This window comes from Brachycentrus maculatus, unplaced genomic scaffold (assembly GCF_059751285.1).
Source record: "Brachycentrus maculatus isolate JH-2025_06_01 unplaced genomic scaffold, ASM5975128v1 h1tg000134l, whole genome shotgun sequence".
NCBI classification, from domain to species: domain Eukaryota; kingdom Metazoa; phylum Arthropoda; class Insecta; order Trichoptera; family Brachycentridae; genus Brachycentrus; species Brachycentrus maculatus.
Window position 1 is genome coordinate 1,408,049 of NW_028280887.1, and position 22,770 is coordinate 1,430,818.

Sequence of the window (22,770 nt, forward strand, 5' to 3'; positions counted from 1 at the left end):
ATATTAAGTTGAAAATATGCCTTTTTGCTGGGATATAGTACATTTTCTAGTCATTCCGAAAACATGCACAGCTGAAAATTGACGATTTTTGATTTATGCCGTTCTTGAAAGGAATGAGCGATATATTCAAAAAAATATTTAAATGTCTTTTTACCTTTCAATAACTCTTTTCCTTTCAAAACCGTATATTTATTTCGAAAAAAAAAACTTATTTTTCGATACAAAAACGATGTTTTAAACAAAATTTTAATTACATCAAATGTTACCGGGTCTAAATAAAATTAAAGTTGCGGGCGATCGATTTATCGTATATTGGGCTTTAACTTAATAATCTTAAAACCCAAGTAAAATTTAACGTCATTAATTTTTTTGCTTAAAACACAGTTTTTGCATTAAAAACGACCTGGTATTTTACTGCCTTAAGCGATAAATTTATGCCCTTACAATTATTTTTTTTCAAAACATATTACATACATAAGTCATATATACATATAATATTCCCGATGAGTAATTTCTATTTCTCATTTTGGGACATGGGATTAAGGTTAACAAGACTAGAACACAAATAATAAAGATATATAAAATATTTTTTTTAAATAACCTAAACTAATACATGGCAAAATATAAAAACAATAAACAAGTATAATAAATAGGCATAAGAAGCATATTTACAATAAATTAATGAGAAAAACATAAGGTAAGAATTTATATTATCCACTGACACTTCGTGATGGAATTGCATTTTTAATTTATTATTAGATTAAAACCAATATTTTTAGCTTTTCCACTTTTTTATTTGACCAGCGACCGGGTTTCGTCGTTACCGACATCATCAGACTGGTGATGTCGGTAACGACGAAACCCGGTCGCTGGTCAAATAAAAAAGTGGAAAAGCTAAAAATATTGGTTTTAATCTAATAATAAATTATAAGGTAAGAAGCATATTTAAAATAAACAAATGAGAAAATATAAAAAACATAAGGTAAAAACAAAATAAGAAAATATGACTAAACACTACATATGTATATCTTTCCATTTCATTTATTTTGGATCCCCGGATGGGTTCTATTTTATATATCGCTCACTCCTTTCAAGAACGTCATAAATCAAAAATCGACAATTTTCAGCTGTGCATGTTTTCGAAATGCCCAGAAAATGTACTATATCCCAGCAAGAGAGGCATAATTTAACTTAATATTTACCCGCTACAGGGCAAAAAGTGTTGTTTTTGCATTTTGAAAGAAAAAGTAGTATTAATTTTTTTTTTTTAAATATACTAAATAAAAAATTCAATAAGTGGCTTGATATTTATTTTTAATATATTGTATTATATTTTTAATAATAATAAATAATAAAACCCTTATCCGCACCCCAATGGTGCATAGGGCACTGCTTCATATGAACACAGTGTTATCTTGATCGTTTACACACGAAGGAAAGGTGATCAGCCTTCCGCTTCAGGTACCAGCCCAGGGTAATATTGAATAAATATTACAGTGAAAAAATCACTTATATTTATTTGACCCCCCCCCTGGGAATCGAACCCGAGACCTCCAGAACGGTAGCCGAGCGTGCTGACCATTACACTACGGAGGCGGACTAAACACATACTTACTTGCTGATTATTCCGACTCTAGACATGACTATACTAAGTATTATATTTTTAAACTTTAAAAACGTTCTCCAGAAAAAGCAAGTTTTTTTATTTATTTATGACGTTCTTGAAAGGAGTGAGCGATATGTCAGGCAGCTGGTTAATTTGGGTATAGGCAATATATTTTAAGGACCTTACTCCAAATTTAGTAATAATTATATTATTTTTTGACATTTCATCAAAGATGAAGAAGAATATGGAAGTCTGGGCATTTACGGGGCTTACGGCCGTCATAGGCTGGTTTAAGTGATCACTTTACACACGTGTAACATTCACCAATTCTACCCATTATTGACAACCACACTACTCAAATTCTTGGAAGTTCTATATATATGAACCAATTTAGAAACCTTGTTCATGAATCACTAGAACTTCACTAGAGACATCTATTGGTGAGATGTAAAGAAGCTTTTTATTAAGCAGAAACTCTTATATTAGTATGTGAGATCCGAATCCTGGATATGTAAATGAATCCGTAAATGCCCAGACTTCCATATTCTTCTTCATCTTTGATGAGATGTCAAAAAATAATATGAAAATAACTCCTGTAATTGGAGATAATCCAGATTTTGTGAACAAGTATTTGGACACACTCAAAATGTTGTAGTAATAATTAATTGATAGTTAATTAATGATAATACATGTTTACTAAAGTAAACATGCAGCTACGAAGCAAAGTTATTTATAATCGAAGACAGTGTTCAGATAAAAATTGACACACATATATTTTTATAAACATATAATCTACATATATTGAAAATAAAGTGTTATTGGCTCCTAAACGGTCATCGCTAGTGACTGTCAACTTTGAACTTACCGGGTCAAAGTTGAAGTTGTCAAGACACAATCATTCTACTGTAAAGAGATACTATAAAAATAAAATATGGATATTCTAGAATAACAATATAATCTCGCATATGTTCAATATTGACACTGTGGAAGAAATTCAGACTTTGGACAAACAACACCGTTAGGTCAGAAATATATATGTATACAGGTAAACCTCGTTTTACCCTGGGGCTCTGTTCCAAAAGACACCGGCATAAAATGAATAAAAAATATAATGGACGATTAAGGTTAGGTTAGGCTCTGTTCCAAAAGACACCAGCGTAAAATTAACTCAAATATAATAGCTGGTATAAGGTTAGGTTAGGTTAGGCTCTGTTCCAAAAGAAACCGGCGTAAAATGAGCACAAATATAATAGACGATTAAGGTTAGGTTAGGCTCTGTTCCAAAAGAAACCGGCGTAAAATGAGCACAAATATAATAGACGATTAAGGTTAGGTTAGGCTCTGTTCCAAAAGACACCGGCATAAAATGAATAAAAAATATAATGGACGATTAAGGTTAGGTTAGGCTCTGTTCCAAAAGACACCAGCGTAAAATTAACTCAAATATAATAGCTGGTATAAGGTTAGGTTAGGTTAGGCTCTGTTCCAAAAGAAACCGGCGTAAAATGAGCACAAATATAATAGACGATTAAGGTTAGGTTAGGCTCTGTTCCAAAAGACACCGGCGTAACATGTACTCAAATATAATGGACGATATAAGGTCAGGTTAGGTTAGGCTCTGTTCCAAAAGAAATCGGCGTAAAATGAACTCAAATATCATGGACGATATAAGGTTAGGTTAGGTTAGGCTCTGTTCCAAAAGAAATCGGCGTAAAATGAACATAATTATAATGGACGATATAAGGTTAGGTTAGGTTAGGCTCTGTTCCAAAAAAAATCAGCGTAAAATGAACTCAAATATCATGGACGATATAAGGTTAGGTTAGGTTAGGCTTTGTTCCAAAAGAAACCGACGTAAAATGAACATAATTATAATGGACGATATAAGGTTAGGTTCCGTGTCAAAATTTTAAGAAAAATCGAACATTTTTATTTATTACATAGCCTTTGTATGAAATAAATTGTATTTGTATTTAAAAAACAAAGTAAATTCGTTTACGACATACATAATCTCTCGATATAATAAATGGTTTTTAAAAAAAAATTATACGAATTAACCAGTTTGTCGGTACGAAATTAAATTCTAGCACTTTATTGAAAAAAGCGTCCATTTTTTTTGCTTTTCTTTATTTGTGATGAAATGTCAAATGATACTGAACAAAAAAACCATTACAGTTCGACACGTCTCAAGCGTGATCTGTCAATGAGAGTCTATTGAGAAAAAAGGTCATAATGAATCAGCCTGTATATATCGCTCACTCCTTTCAAGAACGTCATGAATCAAAAATCGTCAATTTTTAGTTGTGCATGTTTTAGGAATGCCCAGAAAATGTACTATATCCCAGCAAAAGAAGCATATTTTAAACTTAATATTTACCCGCTACAGGGCAGAGTGTTGTTTTTGCAATTTGAAGAAAAGGTATTGTTTTATTACTTTTTTTTTAAATATACTAAATATTTTTAAAATGGAGAAAAAACCTTCAGGTTTTACCTGAAAATATGTGTTACACAGTAAAAGTTCAATTAGTGGCTTGATATTTATTTTTAATACATTGTATTATATTTTTAAACTTTTAAAACGTTCTCCTGAAAAATCAAGTTTTTTGATTTATGACGTTCTTGAAAGGAGTGAGCGATATGTATATAGGAAATGGCAGTAAACGGTTGGAATTTGATTTGGGCATACGAGTACGTACCTTCTACGGGCAACAGGGTGTACAGATACCAGCAGTCCTTATCCTCAGGTCCCAAAACATATGCAGAACCATCTTCAAAGAATGTGTCCAGTAGTTCCACCTAAAACAAAAACAACCAAATTTATCGACAGTTTAGTGCTGAAATTTTATTTTGAATGTATGCTAAAATATTTTGTAAATTAAAAAGCAATGTTAACACATTAGTTACGGCAATGTTTTGATAAAACTGTATCTTGAGGCGGGCGACATTATACAGCTGTCCGGAAATATAAAATATGTCAGTGAACTTCATATTTTGAACTTGAGGTTGAACTCGAAAACAATACAAAAACGGTCAAACGGTCTCTAACGTCTCAAAATAAAATCATGTTAGTCCACAAATCACAAAAGTAAAAAAAATGTTAAAAACACTAATAAAATATTAGAAAATAACAACACAGTTTAACAACCGCCGAAAACTCAAAATCTGCAAATAAAAAATGATTTATGGGCTTTCCCCACACGCGTTTATTGCTTTGTAAGTACCAACTGCCGACTTAAGTAAAGGACAATGATCTTTGTATTTTATTTCATTTTAGGACAAAGAAAAAAACCATATCCATTGTTTAAAGTTAATTTGTAACATTTCCTTGAAAACAGATTACGACCATTAGCCATGTTTTGAACCAGTAAATATCAGTATTATTTTTTTATATTACAACGACATCTATCCACTACACAAAAAAGCAAAAAGGCCAAGAGATTAGAAGTTTATGACGTGTTTTTTGTATACTAAATTGAAGGTAGCCGAAATGCACAAAAATGTGCACCCCGCCACCACACAAGGTTTCTGAAACGCACAAATATGTGCACACCGTACACAATGTGTTAACTTTGTGGTATTGTAATATTACACTCTCCTTATCATTCACCGTTTACTTTGTGTAATACCACTTTAAATAAAGTGGTATTACACAAAGTGAACGATGAATGATAAGAAGAGTGTTGTATGCTAAAATTGCTAAAGATCTTTTTTTGCAAAAATGGTCCTTTTTATTAGGTGTGAACAAAATCATCGATATTTTTCTCAAATAATGACCGATTTTAGTATTTCTTTCTGGTATTGGTGGAGAACGTATCAAACTCCTCAAATAAAATAGCTTTTTGTAAAAAAAAGCATCCTTATGCGGTGTGATGGCGATGACGATTACACGTGTAAAGCGATCGCTTAACCAGCCTACGACAGGTCGTAAGCTCTGATACACGAAAAAATTATATATTATTTTTCTTCATCTATGTTGTGATGTCAAAATGTATTTTTTTTAAACTAACCAACAAACCATCACACATACATCTTCTCATACATACACGCCGATTATTACGACTCCTGATTTGAAATATCTGATCATGCCAAGTTTTCTTCGGTCTTCCTCATAATAATAATAAAAATAATACTATTTTTTCGCGGGAAAATGCATTATTATTATTACTTGTCCGCCTCCGTAGTGTAATGGTCGGCTACCGTTCTGGAGGTCCCGGGTTCGATTCCTAGGGGGGGGGGGGGTCAAACAAATATAAGTGATTTTTTTCACAATAATATTTATTCAATATACCCTGGTCTGATACCTGAAGCGGGGGGCTGATCACCTTTCCTGATAGCACTGCGTTCATATGATGCAGTGCCCTATCCCCCAAGCACCATTGGGGTGCGGGTAAAGGAAGAAGAAGAAGATCATTAGTCAGGTTGAACTTGAAAACGATCGTCAAAGCTGGCGTGCTTCGGCGCATTAAAATAGACATGCAATCGATACAGGCTGTCTATTTCAGGATACACACGTGCCGGGTAGCTGCCTTCACACTGGGAGGCTTGCTTAGAGCACTCTGTGACGTGTGCTCTGGCCCTATTTCTCACCCCGTAGGCGGGGAGAGACGTGTGCAGTGTGCAGTGTGCAACCGCTCGCGGCGAATGCGAAATCGATATAGCGAGTCCGCTGCAACCCGGGTACTTTCAGGAGGTATAAGAGATAAATCAATATTAAAAATGATAGTTTGATTTCCGAAACGGACTCCCAAAGAGGAAATATCCAAAAATTACAACTTATGACGGCCAAACTAACATACATATATGTTGAAACGATCCTTAGATATGCATTTAACCCTTAGAATGAAGACTGACCGGAGTATTTCGTCGTAACGTAACATGTTACGGTGCGAGCATTCAGGCAGTCAGTACAGCGAGCCGAGCGCTCCATCCATAGTTTCGGATGCTCGCTGATGCTCGCCGCGAGCGATGTTACGACGTTATGTTATGACGAAATGCTCCGGTCAGTCTCCACTTTTAGATAACAATCCGTGATGGTTCACAAGGAACTGTCACGAGAGGTGGTATCATACATGATGAAAACAAAAATACGTGAAAGACATTGGTACTACAATCTGTGCTGGGAACAGGAGGGATAATCTAATGTGGGCCAATCAGGAACTTCTCAGTATTTGCTCATTGCTGGGAGGAAACCTCGTAAAACTCCTCAGGAGAAGCCGGACTGGTGACTGTCGTCAACAGATCTTCCGTTCCACTAGAAGAGGGTTCGGCATTTTGTATCTTAGCTAGGTTTATGGTACCAATGTCCTTCACTATTTTTATTGTAATAACTCTTGAGAGTTCCTTATGAACTAAAACGGATCCGATGTCGGATAGGTCCTCACCCAGACTCCTGCGACGCGCCTCCTGTTCCGAGCTGTTGTCTTTGAAAGCTGAAAAGGGGGCAAAGTCTCAACAGGTGAGGGGACATCTTGAGGTGTCTCACCATCACACGTACAGCTGTCGATATCGGAGAGCTTAAAACGATGCAGGTAGCTCATAAACCCACTGTGAACCGTGAGGATTCAGGTGAGCTCAAAGCCAGGTTAGGTTGGGTCAAGTTGGTTAGTTCGGGTGACTGACCTCCTGGTAGAACTCCCGGTGCGGCTGCTGCTGCAGGTGCGGGCGCATGAAGTTCTTGCGCGAGTAGAAGACGTTCTCGACGCGCGCGTGCCCGGCCAGCTCGGCGGCCAGCGCGAGCAGCCCGCGCAGGCACAGCAGCGGCGTGGTCGTGCCGCACGTCTTCAGGATCCAGCGCCGCGAGGACACGAACATGCTGCTCTCGCTGCGGGCAAAACGGAAACAACACGCTTTTTTATTTAGGCATTCAACAATGCACAATACGGCTGTCCAAACTCAAAACACAGTAAGGGACATTTTATTGTAGTACGTTTTTTTTTTGCATTTTTTGGACTAAGTAGAGTCTACTTAGTCCATAAATGCAACAAAAAAAAACTATTACAAAAAAATTTCTTTACTGTGTTTTACGTTTGGACAGCCGAATAGAGTCGATATTGAAAATAATACTTCATTAAATACATAATAGTTCCTAAACAGACTCAAAGAGAAAATATCCAATAAATTACAAATTATGACGGTCAAACAACTATATCGCTCGCTCCTTTCAAGAACGTCATATATCAAAAATCGCCAATTTTCAGTTGTGCGTATTTTCGGAATGCCCAGAAAATGTACTATATCGCAGCAAAAGCGGCATATTTTTATCTTAATATTTACCCGCTACAGGGTAGAAAGTGTTGTTTTTGCATTTTTAAGAAAAGGTTTTTTTTTTTTAAATAAACTAAATATTTTTCAAATGGAGAAAAAAAAATCAGGTTTTACCTAATAAGACTTTGCACAGTAAAAAGATAAATAAGTGGCTTGATATTTATTTTTCATACATTTTTTTTATATTTTTAAACTTTAAAAACGATCTTATGAAAAATCAAGTTTTTTTATATGTGACGTTGTTGAAAGGAGTGAGCGATGTGTTGCCTCGGCGCTCCCCACAGATGGGACGTCCGTCGTAAATTTTACGAATGCCCCGTAATCTAGGGTTAAAGAAGCAGTTATGAAATTGGATTTTTCATTTCGATCGCCCGTGTCTGTATGTAAGGCAGGCATTATATCGCACAAACTGGGTCAAGAAAGTAAATATGTATGCAGTGGGAAGGTCAGGGGTAAGCACAGAGGTCGAGTGGCCTAAAACTGGCGAGCTGTCTGTAAGCGACGACATCGCCTGCAGTCACGATTCGCATACATTATTAACGAAATTCGATCGATGTATGCAAATGCAGTGGAACCTCTAATAACGAGAATAATTCGCTCCAGAATCTTGCTCGTACCATAAAACACTCGTTGAGTGAAACATGTCTTCAAATACAAATCAAATTATAAATTGTTTTTTACTTGAGTACTTAACATTGTTACGACTAGTTTCGGAAACTATAGATGCTTCCATTTAATAATAATAATAAAACCCTTATCCGCACCCTAATGGTGCATAGGGCACTGCGTCATATAAACGCAGTGTTATCTTGATCGTTTACACATGAAGGAAAGGTGATCAGCCCTCCGCTTCAGGTACCAGTCCAGGGTAATATTAAATAAATAAAACAGTGAAAAATCACTTATATTTATTTTACCCCCCTTGGGAATCGAACCCGGGACCTCCAGAACGGTAGCCGAGCGTGCTGACCATTACACTACGGAGGCGGACATTTACTTGGCTTTCATTTACAGGTTTAAATATAAACGTATAGTTGTGTGTATTTAAGTCCTCACCAAAACGATACATGATGCAGCGCCCTATGCACCATCGGGTGCGGATAGGGTTCGAAAAAAAGTTATATCTAATATGACTAGCATTTCGCAAGTTTTATCGGTTATCCTACGGCTATGAAGTATATTTTGCTCGAAAAATCTGTGTGTATACAAAAATAGTCAACAGCGGTTTATTCGATACAATGTATGTCGCGTGTGGATTGGAATCTAAATATACTATTGTTACCGGCGCTATTCGAGAAAATAATACTACCCAGCGAAAAATACTAAACATCATTTCGCTCGTTCAGTCACAGAACACAGATGTTTTTTTGTTGTTGTTTTTATTTTGATTTTGCTTTTTTTTAAAATTAAATAAAACACTTGAATAATCCACTGAATTGAGTTTTATTTTTATTTACGACTAGTTTCGAAAACGACAATTGTTTTCATCTTCTGGTACAAATTAAAACTAACGAATAAAAATATATTTATGTAGGTTAATAAATAAAGGGAGGGGGGGTTAAGGAACAACATTTTTTGTAAAAGGAAACATTGATAATAATGGTGACGTATTTTGAAACAGTATATTAGTAATTATTGTTTTATCTGAATTTAAATTTTTATGTATTTCTAAATTTTCTAAATTATTTTTCTTAATATTTTTTTTGACACCTCATCAAAGATGAAGAAGAATATAGAAGTCTGGGCATTTACGGGGCTGAAAACCGTCATTGGCTGGTTTAAGTGATCGCTTTACACACGTGTAACATTCACCAATTCTACCCATTGTATCGATAACCACACTACTCAAATTCTTAGAACTTCTACCCCTGCGTGGAAGCGGCTTGATGGGGAGTCAAGCCAGTTTTTTTTAACCCTTATACGCACCCGATGTTGCACAAGGGTACTGCATCATACTCGTATAAACGCAGTTTTATCTTAATAGTTGACACATGAAGAAAAGGTGATCAGCCATCCGCTTCAGGTACCAGTCCAGGGTAATATTGAATAAATATTAGAGGAAAAAATATTTTTACATTTTTTTAAACTTCTTACCTTTCATATTATTTTTTGACATCTCATCAAAGATGAAGAAGAATATGGAAGTCTGGGCATTTACGGGGCTGACGACCGTCATAGGCTGGTTTAAGTGATCACTTTGCACACGTGTAACATTCACCATTTCTACCCATTATTGACAACCTCACTACTCAAATTCTTGGAAGTTCTTTATATATATGAACCAATTTTGAAACATTACTCCTGAATTACTAGAACTTCACTAGAGACATCTATTGGTGAGATGAAAAGAAGCTTTTTATTGAGCAGAAACTCTTATATTAGTATGTGAGATCCGAATCCTGGATTATAATCACACACATGAGAAAAATATTTTGTGAACAAGTATTTGGACACACTCAAAATGTTGTTCTTACCTTTCAATAACTCTTTCCTTTTCAAAACCACTTATTTATTTCGGAGAAAAACTTTTTACTTCGAAAAAAACGAAGAAGATTTTTTTTCCATACGAAAACGATCTTTTAAGAAAAAAATCCAATTGCGTCAAATGTTACCCGTGTTTAAAGAAAGTCAAGTTGCTATTTAACTTATGTAGGACCTTAAATAATATTTTCGATCAACACCCGTGCGTGTGACGTAACGCCACGCTCTGTGACGTGTGTGTGGACTTGGTGGCTCGATGCGGTGCCAAAAATTAAAATACATCCGACATAGCTTTTCCGCGAGCTTCCGTAAGAGTCGAATGGGAGCTGGTCACAAAAAAGTGCAGTTCTACTAGCTGTACTATTCGTGACATCCATTTTTTAATCGGACTCCGTCTGCTCCGGGGCTGTCCTAAGTCCGTAGTAAGCAAGAATGTTTCTTTAAAGAAACAAACAATCGAATGCTTCAAGAGAAAACAAAACAAATGAATGTCGTACACGTGATAGAAGTGAAACTTCTTAAACAATAAAGAGTAAAAGAGAGATTTAGAGAGAGAAAGAGAGAGAAAGAGAGAGAAAGAGAGAGAGAGGATTTAGGATTTTTTACGGAGCGTGTGGAAGTTTTTGGTAAGGGAATATTATTAATTATGAGTATTTTAATGTTTTAGAATTTAATAAACCCTGAAGATGACAAGGTTCTTGTCGAAACCGGTAGGTTAAAGTCAGTGGCGGTACTTCCCTAGAAGCCCAAAAGCCCGGCTTGCCTAACAACTCCAAATAAAAATGACTAAATCTAGACCAAATGATTAAAAATACACAATTAATGTGTGACTGTTTTTAAATTATCGTGCGCTTATATGATTATTAAACAATATGCATGCCATTATATGGTGATGGTACTTATTGGTAATGGTTGATATCTGAGGAAGATATATTATTATAGCGAACACTTTCTTTGTTTAAAGGTGATGGCTATACCTTACAAAAGTTACATGTATGCATATTTTTACAATACATTGTTTATATTTATAATACTTTCTGGGTGCTTACTATATACTGGGAATGATATGAGGTGAAGAAATTATAGGTACATCATGTATTCACGAATGTGAAAAATAGTGGGTTTGCCTTACTGGTAAACCCTAGGCACGCCACTGGTTAAAGTGTACTCGTAATAAAAAGTGGTTAAAACAAAGTTGTTTAATTTTATAAAGATTAAGTGACACTTTACACACATGAAACATTCACCAATTCTACCCATTATTGACAACCACACTGCTCAAACTTTTGGAACTCCTACATATATTGATCAATCTCGTGACACAGTACACATGAGTTCATAATAGCCATCTAGGAAAGCTTTTATTTAGAGCATGTGGAACGAATGAGTGAAGAAAGAACAGTATAACCAATTTATGAGACGAACGTAGTTTTTTTTTAAAGATAAATTTTCGTGTTTTTTTTATTTCCAAAAATATTTCAATTTCATACTATTTCTGTGAGCCTAAGCGGCTCGTTATTAGAAATAGGTATCAAATTGTGGTAGAGTGGATTCCAACCGAGAAACTCTGACTCAAGAGTCCGCGACACTAACCACGGGACCACAACCCGACACATTCCGTCTGCCTCCGTTATGTAATGGTTAGCGTGTTCATCTACGGTTTATCTACGATTCCCAGGGTGGTGATAATAAATATTTGTGATTTTACCAACTAATATTTATTTAATATTACCCTGGACTGGTACCGAAGCGCAGGAGTGATCACCTTGCCTTCATGTAAGTAATACGATGCAGTGCCCTATGCACCATTGGGTGCGGATAAGGTTTGGGACATAATTTATGTAAATAAAAAAATTAAATAAAAATAAAAGACATACGATATTTGAAAATGTTGCGGAATACATCGAAACACGTGCCACAATAGATTTGAAGAAATAGTGGTATTTACCAAGTAAAATTAAAATAAAAAATTAAATTATGTTTACTAAATTTAATAATGCGGAAAAACGATAATTAGATTAGAATATTAGACTGACCAATTAAGAAGAAATAAATTGATTGCGTAATTTGAATACAATACTGAGAATTATTAGTTTTGTATCGTTTAGTTCAACGTATAACCTTTAAACGTTGATTAGATTTCCAGTGCAAACGAGATCTAACTAATATCGGTTAAAACTATTGCAATCCAGTTATTAAACATGAAAAAATATCGAATTAATTTAATTGAAAATTGTACAAAATTCGAGAATAACGTTGCAATCATTATCATCATTTACAACATTTTGAGTGTGTCCAAATACTTGTTCACAAAATCTGGATTATCTCACAAAATATGTATGAAAATAACTCTTGTAATTGGAGATAATTCAGATTTTGTGATCAAGTAAATACTTGACAACATTTTGAGTGTGTCCAAATGGACACACTCAAAATGTTGTAAATAAATTATCTGCTCGAATTATAAGCTTAAATAATAAAAATGGATATCATTTTTTGACATCTCATCAAAGATGAAGAAGAATATGGAAGTCTGGGCATTTAAGGGGCTGACGACCGTCATGTCTCAAGTGAAGTTCTAGTGATTCAAGAACATTGTTTCAAAAATTGGTTCATATATATAGAACTTCCAAGAATTTGAGTAGTGTGGTTGTCAATAATAAATCCCCAGACTTCCATATTCTTCTTCATCTTTGATGAGATGTCAAAAAATAATATTATGATCATAATTTCCATACCGCCATTTTCGTAAAATACTATATCTCAAGGGCGCTTTACTGATTGAATTCGGGAAAAGAAAATTGATCAAAATAATATGAGTTTAAACTGTTGCAATCCAGTTAATGAACATGAAAAAATATCGAATTTATTTAATTGAAAATTGTACAAAATACGAGAAACACGCTGCAATATTAATAATAATAATTTACACACCGCCATTTTCGTAAAATACTACCTCAAGGGCGCTTCACTCTGATTGAATTTAGGAAAAGAAATTTGATCAAAATAATATCGGTTAAAACTGTTGCAAACCAGATATTTCAAAAAAATATATCGTCTTGACTAACTCAATTGAAAATTGTACAAAATATGTAAGATATGTATTAATTTAAAATCAAACACAGATTTTTTAAGTCTAATAGGTTGTATTTTATTAACATTTATCTTTAAAACATTAATTCTCTAAAAAAATTGCCATGTCAAAAAATTCTTCCTTTCCCAGAAAATAAATATAAGGGTACATACCTACATCCCCCACTACCTAATGAACAAACCAACCTTATGTCTTCACTACTGCTAAACATATTTAAATAGACTATTATTGTACATCATCTCTCTCTATGTAAACGCTTGTATGATGCGTTATTGATAAACTAATAATTATATCTACATATATAAATTCTTAAAAATAATATTACCAACAATTGTATTAAGCTTTAAAATATTAATTCTCTAAAATATTGCCATGTCAATAAATTCTTCCTTTCCCAGAAAATAAATATAAGGGTACATACCTACATCCCCCATAGCTACTGTTGTCTCCCATTAATTATTGCTGCACGTGTTAAAACTGTCACTTAGAATTGTATAGCTACATAAGGACCGTAGTCCATTTGACCTTCACACTCGTTTGATAATGCCCTAACAAGGCGAAACAATTGTCACAATATAATTTTTTTATGTGTTTTTGTTAATAAAATACAACCTAGTAGACTCAAAAAATCTTTGATTTAAAATTAATACATAAATTAAAATGGAGTTCTACAAATTAAACGCCAAATCAATAAATAAATATGTAAGAGAATATTGCAATATTAATCATAATAATAATTTATTATTAATATACGCAGAGAAAGACCGAAGAAAATTTGGCATCATCAAGTATTTCAACTCGGGAATGGTCAGGTCAGCAGTTGGAATAAACAGGAGATAATTGAATGTTAACAGGCGAAGATTATTTAAAAAAAAAGAGATTGGCGTGGTGTTTTATTCTCTCTGCCTACCCCCGCGAGGAAGCGCCATTAGCGATGCGTCTAATGGCTGCTACAGCCGGAATGCATATGGCGGCCATAATTGTTTTCTGTATTGTCTCTGGTCCATCACGTTCACGAATGAATTTTAGCACCCCGGGCGATTTCGTGTTGACGTTCGTGTCATAAATGTGAAAGAGCTGTGTAATATTAACCAATTTTTAATTTGTTGCCGACGGATGTTAGAGGTCAAAATAAAATATGTAACAAAGGCAAAATAAAGGAATGGGTAAATGATCAAGAGGATATTTTATGAAAATTGTAAAATGTTTATATTCTTATTTTTTTCTCTTTTTTGTGTCTATATTAGGTTAAAATCATTAAAAACAATAAAAAAATGTATTAAAAAAGAACTCCACCGACAAGACACACAAGGTGGCTTGGTGGGTCTCTGCAAAAAATCAGTAGTCCTCGTCATCCCAAAATTCATACGTGATGGACCAGAGACAGTATAGAAAAAAATTACAGCCGCCATATGAATACCGGCTACGTCTGTTACAGCCATTACACATTACAGTGTAATGACATTACACCGATTGATCAAAAATATATTTCGGCAATTGCCGTTTGCATAATTGTTTTTTTACTAATGAAATTATCAGTGTCCCTGGGAGTAAGCGTACCACCATTTGGGAAATACTGCCTCGCAATAATATGATTCGACGCAGTGCCATATGCACTATTAGGTGTGGATAAGGGCTAGAAGAAGAAGACGAGCGCATTTATAACTTGATGCGGAAGCAAAATTAAAAAAAAGAAGCGATAACAAGGCGAATAAGGCCGTAATGTCGAGGAAGGACAATTTTGTTACTAGCTCAGACCATAGGTCGGAAAAGTGTGGCTCCCGAGCCGACTCTTCTACTCTATGTATTAATGTGAACAATCTTTTTCAAGCATCAACCTTATTGAAAGCAAACTGAGAAGTCGTCTTATTGAGGAGAACCTGGAAACGTGCTGAAAATTACGACATACAAACCTGAACTGATCACTCTTTCAAAGGAGATGCAAGGATATTATTCGCAATGAGCATTCTTTTTATGGATACCTTACTTTTAAAAGATTTTTTATCAATGAAAAAATGCTCATTTAGTATGAAATCAAATTTTGTTGAGTCTTCCCGTAATTTCTCGCAATCCCTGTAATAATGGTCTAAAATTATAATATTATTTTTGACATCTCATCAAAGATGAAGAAAAATATGGAAGTCTGGGCATTTACGGGGCTGACGACCGTCATAGGCTGGTTTAAGTGATCACTTTACACACGTGTAACATTCACCAATTCTACCCATTATTGACAACCACATCACTAAAATTCTTGGAAGTTCTATATATATGAACCAATTTGGAAACCTTGTTCTTGAATCACTAGAACTTCACTAGAGACATCTATTAGTGAGATGTAAAGAAGCTTTTTTATTAAGCAGAAACTCTAAGCAAAATATCTCACCAATAGATGTCTCTAGTGAAGTTCTAGTGATTCAAGAACAAGGTTTCCAAATTGGTTTATATATCTACTTCCAATTTTATTTCCGAATTTTAGTGATGTGGTTGTCAATGATGGGTAGAATTGGTGAATGTTACACGTGTGTAAAGTGATCACTTAAACCAGCCTATGACGGTCGTCAGCCCCGTAAATGCCCAGACTTCCATATTTTTCTTCATCTTTGATGAGATGTCAAAAATAATATGAAAATTACTCCTGTAATTGGAGATAATCCAGATTTTGTGAACAAGTATTTGGACACACTCAAAATGTTGTAAAATTATAACTAAGATGTACTATACTTGCAAACAGCTCTCAAGATTTTTTTTAAATCGTTGTAATATGCATATTTGGCAAAGTACATAGATGCGAGGACATTATTCGCAATAAGTAGTGTTCTTATGGATACTTTACTTCCAAAAAATATTTGTCAATTAATAAAATCCATATTAAGTATGAAATTAAGTTTTATAAAGTGTACTCGTGATTAAATAAAGTTCTTAAATTATAATAAAAAGTTTGCCGACCACTGGTCTAGACCTACAGCAAAATATAGCCTTGGTTTTGAAGAACACCATTTTTTTCTACAATCTAAGGTTATCACTTAATTCAATAAAGTTTTGTCTAAATAGTCGTTTTTTAAATGAACAAGAAACTCATAATAATAATATTAAAAATTAAAATACATAATATTATTCAGTAAACTGTAACACCCACCACCTCCACCTCCGTAGTGTAATGGTCAGCACGCTCGGCTACCGTTCTGGAGGTCCCGGGTTCGATTCCCAAGGGGGGTAAAATAAATATAAGTGATTTTTTCACTGTAATATTTATTTAATATTACCCTGGACTGGTACCTGAAGCGGAGGGCTGATTACCTTTCCTTCATGTGTAAACGACCAAGATAACACTGCGTTTATATGACGCAGTGCCCTATGCACCATTGGGTGCGGATAAGGGTTTTTATTTTATTTTAAACTGTAACATTATTTTCATTTCACCTGCATTCAGTCTACTTTCACCCTTCTTTTGCCAACTCCACACTTCACTTTCATACATTATGGATTATAATGTAGTAAGACATTAAATCGTGTAAAATATTAAAACTTTTCTGCGCGTATTCCGCAAAGTTTGTGCCGCGGCACACTGGTGTACCGTGGTGATTAGTTGGTGTGCCGCGGATGGTTCTGTGAAGATAACACAGCTGCTCCAAATGTTGATCGCCTGTGCTCAGCTAAGCAAGCTCACACATCACATGTTAAATATGTTCGGGCATTACATTTATTTTGATAATAAATCAGTAATAAATAAAAAAAATTCATTGGTGTACTAAACTGTACTTTGGTGTACTGGCAAAAAACGAAAAAAACTCGAAAATATGCAATTTTGACTTAACGATGCATATTATAAAGTTTTCAACGTTCTATAAACTGGCTAAATACACTAAGTACTTTGAAATATCATATTTATGTGGTTTTAAAAGCAAATTCAACTTTAAGTTTAATAGCGGGTATTTTATTCAGGCTAAAAGTTTTAAACAACAGGGATTTTTAAAACAGGAATTTTAGAGTATTGTAGAGTAACGTTTTTTGATAATATCCCCACGATATTTACTCGTATACTCTGAAATTTCTTAATTTGGCAGGTGTACCTTGAACAGAAAAACTTTGCGGACCACTGTTCTAAGGCATCATAACCGTCGCGGGAGTGTCAACACAAACAGCCGACAGTCGGAAAATTCCGCATTCAGATCGATCCGAGTGTGAAAATCTCGCAAAAGGGAAAATGGCGGCGATCAATACGGCTCCCGCCCAAACCCTCATCCGGCCGCGCCGCGCACGCGCCGGCGCGGCGACCTTGACCTTTCGCAATTGGCGGGAACTTGGTCTATGGTTTGGGGAAGCCCCGTCCCCCTGGCGAGAGATGGCACAACACTAACGAACCCGGCCCGGCCGACTTTCTCCCGCGGAGGGGATTCTCGGAAAACGCGAGTGAAGGGGAAATTATTACGATGCTAGAGATGTTCCGTGCAATGGTCCAATTAGGAGGATTTTATTTTATTTTTATTTTATTTATTTGCGGTTCACAAACAATGAAAAACATATTACAATAAACGAAATACAGTGCAATACAAATAGTTTTGATGTTTTTCATCAATTATATGGGAACACAACAAGCTTACAGAAACAATAAAGGCCCAGGTTAAACACATATATAAAGAATAGAAATTTGGTTGCAAAAAAAGGGTAATAACAATTAAAAGTAATGAAGTAAGAAAAAAAATAGAAGTAAAAATTAAAAGTGAAATTAAACTACGCTACATAAGGTACAAAATTCAAGACTCCACCAGATCGGTGAAATCATTTTGAAATTGATTTCACCAATCCGGTAATAGTCCTCTTGTATTTCTTTAAGTAGTTTGAAATGTCAAATTAATGTGGTTTAAAAGTATTCAAATGTAAAATATTAAAGGTTCTTTCCGAATTATTATTTAGCATACTAGAACAGGTCGTTAGCCCATTAAACACCCAGACTTTCATATTCTTCTTCATCTATGTTGAAATGTCAACGCAAAAATTACTTCTGAATGAGGAAATCAAGATTTGTGAACAAGGATATGGACACACTAAAAATGTTGTGAATATTTTTATTAGTAAAACATTATGTTAAATTTTATCAAAATAGATGACCCGTCGACAATTATTTATATATAACAGATAATTGAACTAATTAATTTAAATGCTTAGAAAATGAGATTTGATAAGGAACAGATAACCTAAGAGTTCATTCGTTGACATACGTTTTTCATGCTTTATATCGACGCCCCCTACGTAAAGTACTCTATCTGCAAATTTGTTACTTTACAGGAGAGAGCTTAGAAGATTTTTTCAACGTTTTTTTTTATTAATTAACGGTTTTATCTGAAATTCTAAACTAGCATTATACATTCAAAAACAGGATGAAATAATGTATTAAATCGTTTTAAAACTTTATGCTTTGTCAAATTAAGTAGTTAGCGTTTTAGGAGTTCAGTTCATTTCGAAAATTCAATGTAGATAGCGTCTTATACGCCTAAAAAACTAAGCGTTATTTATTTTATATATTTTTATGTTTATATTTGTAGATAACGGTCAGTTGATAACATACACCAAATATCTCAAATTTGACAAAAATGTAGTTAGGGCACGTCGATATTATCATAACTACTATAAAAAATATTATTAAAAAAATAATTAAGTACCGCCTCGTACTTAATTATTTTTTTTAGTAGTGTAATGGACAGCACGCTCAGCTGCCGTGATGGAGGTCGCGGGTTCGATTCTTAGGGGGGGGGGTCAAATAAATATAAGTGATTTTTTCACACTAATATTTATTCAATATTACCCTGGACTATTGCCTGAAGTGGAGGGCTGATCACCTTTCCTTCACGTGTTGACGATCAAGATAACACTGCATTTATACGATGCAGTGCCTTATGCACCATCGGGCGCGGATAAGGGTTTGAAGATGAAGAATTCAGGTGTGTTATGTCACCAGGCACACCTGTGGCCCAGTCACTGGCAGTGCCAGTGATTCTCCGGTTCACCCTGCCGATTATCTCAAAAGAGGAAACGTACGTCTTGGCATCATTGCGACAGTACGGTATTATTACTCTCGACTCCAAGCATATCAATGTCCACCGCATTACGTCATGGGACATACACACAATTCACACGATTTGTATCGTGTTATAGATATATTGTAAAAATAGATTGAGAAATAACAACATTGTCTGTCTGGTCGTCTTATCTTCGGAAGCCGTTGGACTATCGATTATCAATTATAACACTTGGCCTGTTCAATTAATACGTAGACTGATGTCACAAAACAAAATTGACTTTATTTAGAAGTTTTATATGTCTGGGTCCCCTTCAAAGTATTCACCTCCCCGACGCACACACTTGTCCCAACGGTGTTTCCACTTTTGGTAAAACAGTCCTGGAACGCTTCTTTTGCAATGTCCTTCAGCTCTTTCGTTAATCTCGGGAATGGTCTCAAATCTTTTTCCTTTCAAAGGTGTTTTACGAAATCGAAGTTATCATATTTTATTTATTGTTTCGGCATTAACTTTGTGGTAAGACATGTTACAATGATTAAAGAAAACACTTCGTTTTTTACCACTTGAGTTTAATTATAGACTACATGTTTCAGAACTTAAACTTCCATCATTCAGGTCTGTATAATAACTAACAGACATTATTATTGTTATTATACAGACTTGAATGATGGAAGTTTAACTTCCGAAACATGTAGTCTATAATTAAACTCAAGTGGTAAATAACGAAGTGTTTTCTTTAATCATCGAAGTTATCATACATGGGATTGAAGCCCAAACAATCGAACAAGTACAAGAAAATTGGGTTGATCGAATATAATACAGTAAGGGCAGCTGTGTCAGTCATTTGAATCATATTATATTTTATCCCTAAATGGAAAAGTTCAATCTTTTTAATAAAACTATGCTTTTGAAAATTTACATTTTTTACATGATGATATATATCCATTAACAAGACTAAAAGCATGACCATATCAAAGAGTCCAGTTAGATGCAAATTAGTTGTAAACAACAGAACCGTTGAACAGGTGATGAAATTCAAGTATCTCGGAGTTGACATCAGTAGCTACAGTGATCTATATGGTGGGACTCAGAAACAAATAAACAAGGCTGCAGTTATATCCGGATGCCTCAGAAACTCGGTGTGGAGGAACAAACACATGAGAATAGAAAGTAAAATGAAAATATACAAAAAGAAAATATCCAAGGCAACCCTGAAGGACGCAGACCCCCAGGCAGACCTCCGAAAAGATGGAAAGACAGCTGGGAGTCGACATCCCAAGAGGCACAAACAGATATAACGGAGGCACAAACAGATCCCTAGGATCTACAAAAAGAAGAAAAAGAAGACATTTTTTTAAAAGCTGATTCAAATTCTAAATGCTAGATATCGCACCCTTTACACACTTCTTCTTTTTCTTTAGCCCTCTGTCCTACACAGCTGGATATAGGCCTCTTCCGTAACCATCCATTTTTTCGGTCGGTTGTTGCTTGCAGACAGTTTTTATCCCTTTTTGAGGTCTTCCGACGCCTCTTTTACTCTCCCAAGGTCTACACCTTAAAATTTTAGAAGTCCATCTTGTGGGGTCTTGTCTTGCAACATATCCTGCCCATTGCCTTTAAGTCTTGCTACGCGATCAATGAAATCTGCTATTCTGGTTCTGCTTCTAATTTCTTCATTTAAAAAAAAAAAAATCTCTTGGGCTTAAATCAAGCATGGATCTTTCCATGGATCGCTGTGCGCATTTGAGCTTCTCTGCATTTCTTTTTGTCAGAGCCATGGTCTCTAATGCATATGTATTCACTGGCAGTATACATGATTTACCTTTTCAGAAAAGTCGAAATCTATATATATTTTTTGTATATAAAAAGCACTTTTAACTTTGTGGTGTGGTAATATAACTCTCTTTATCATTCGTCGTTCACTTTGTGTAATACCTTTTTTTTAAAATTAAGGTGGTATTACACAAAGTGAACTATGAATATTATTCTCTATATTATTCATATTTAAAGCATTTACTTTATTTAGTCATTTTTACTTATTGTTTTTACAAAAATGTTAAAAATATTAGTATATAACCACTCACCGAGATTTTTATGTCTACCGGTTTCGAGACGTACCCGTCTCTTCGTCAGGACAATCACTACCACAGCATGCAAACAATACTACCATAGCACTATTTTCACACTTGATGAATGATAAGGAGAGTGTTAAGTCAAAAATCTGTCTACTTTCGTACCCTTTCAATACAGCTTTCTAAAATTGAGGCAGTTGATGTACCAAATGGTGAACGTTACTCGGTGACTCAAGTGATCACTAAAGCCAGCCAAAGCCAGGTCGTAAGCCCTGTGGAAGCCCAGACTGATAATTGTCTTTTTATTATTATTATTATTTTAAAATAAACTTGTTGAGACATTTTGAAATATTTTCAGCTTCAATCAATTCGGTTTCTCGAACAGTATTATTCGCGGATTGTGTCATATTCTAATAAATAACATTACATTCCACTCGCCAAATTCTAACTGTCTCCTCTGCCAAGATGTTAAGGTCACTTATATGTATTACGAGTATGTAGAACTTTACACCCGTCATACGAGCTTCTTCCTACCACAAACTTGTAACTTCTTCTTCTGTCCTCTAATCGGACCCCTGTGGTGCGTAAGGCACCGTCCCATCAAAAGTATAACCAACCAACTAACTAACCATCAGGTCGCTTTCCGAAAGGGTAGACAAAACAAACAGAACGCCACACCAATCAGCCTTTGTAAACAATCTTCACCTCTTCCACATTCACGCATCTCCTCGTACATACCCGTCGATTATTTCGACTGACCGCACACAAGTATTCTAATTACTTGATCATGCCATATTTTCCTCGGCCTTCCTCTGCTTCTACTTCCAACTGAACAACTGAAGTCGGGTCCCGTGGTTAGTGTCGCGGATTCTTAAGTCAGTGTTTCTCGGTTCGAACCCACTCTACCACAATTTGATACCTATTTTTAATAATGAGCCGCTTAGGCTCACAGAAATAGTATGAAATTGAAATATTTGTGTAAATAATTAAAAAAACACAAATATTTCTCTTTAAAAAAACTGCGTTCGTCTCATAAATTTGTTATACTTTTCTTTCTTCACTCAATTGTTCCACATGCTCTAAATGAAAGCTTTCCTAGATGGCTATTGTGAACTCATGTGTACTGTGTCACGAGATTGATCAATATATCGCTCACTCCTTTCAAGAACGTCATAAATCAAAAAACTTGATTTTTCAGGAGAGCGTTTTTAAAGTTCAAAAATATAACACAAT

General features: G+C 34.9%; 1 protein-coding gene across 4 annotated transcripts in view; it reads right to left on the reverse strand.

Annotated features, from left to right (window-relative positions):
• Window positions 1-22,770, reverse strand: part of SamDC (S-adenosylmethionine decarboxylase) — a 42,683-nt gene that overhangs the window by 11,859 nt on the left and 8,054 nt on the right. For all 4 annotated transcript variants that reach the window (XR_015837569.1, XR_015837568.1, XM_088260376.1 and 1 more), the window contains exons 3-4: window positions 7,226-7,427; window positions 4,303-4,402 (exon numbers count right to left, since the gene is read on the reverse strand). Coding sequence is in view for 2 of the 4 variants with exons in the window: in XM_088260376.1 (XP_088116502.1) it covers window positions 4,303-4,402; window positions 7,226-7,427 (302 nt within the window). In the remaining 2 variants the exon portion in view is untranslated. The remainder of the gene's footprint in view (window positions 1-4,302; window positions 4,403-7,225; window positions 7,428-22,770) is intronic.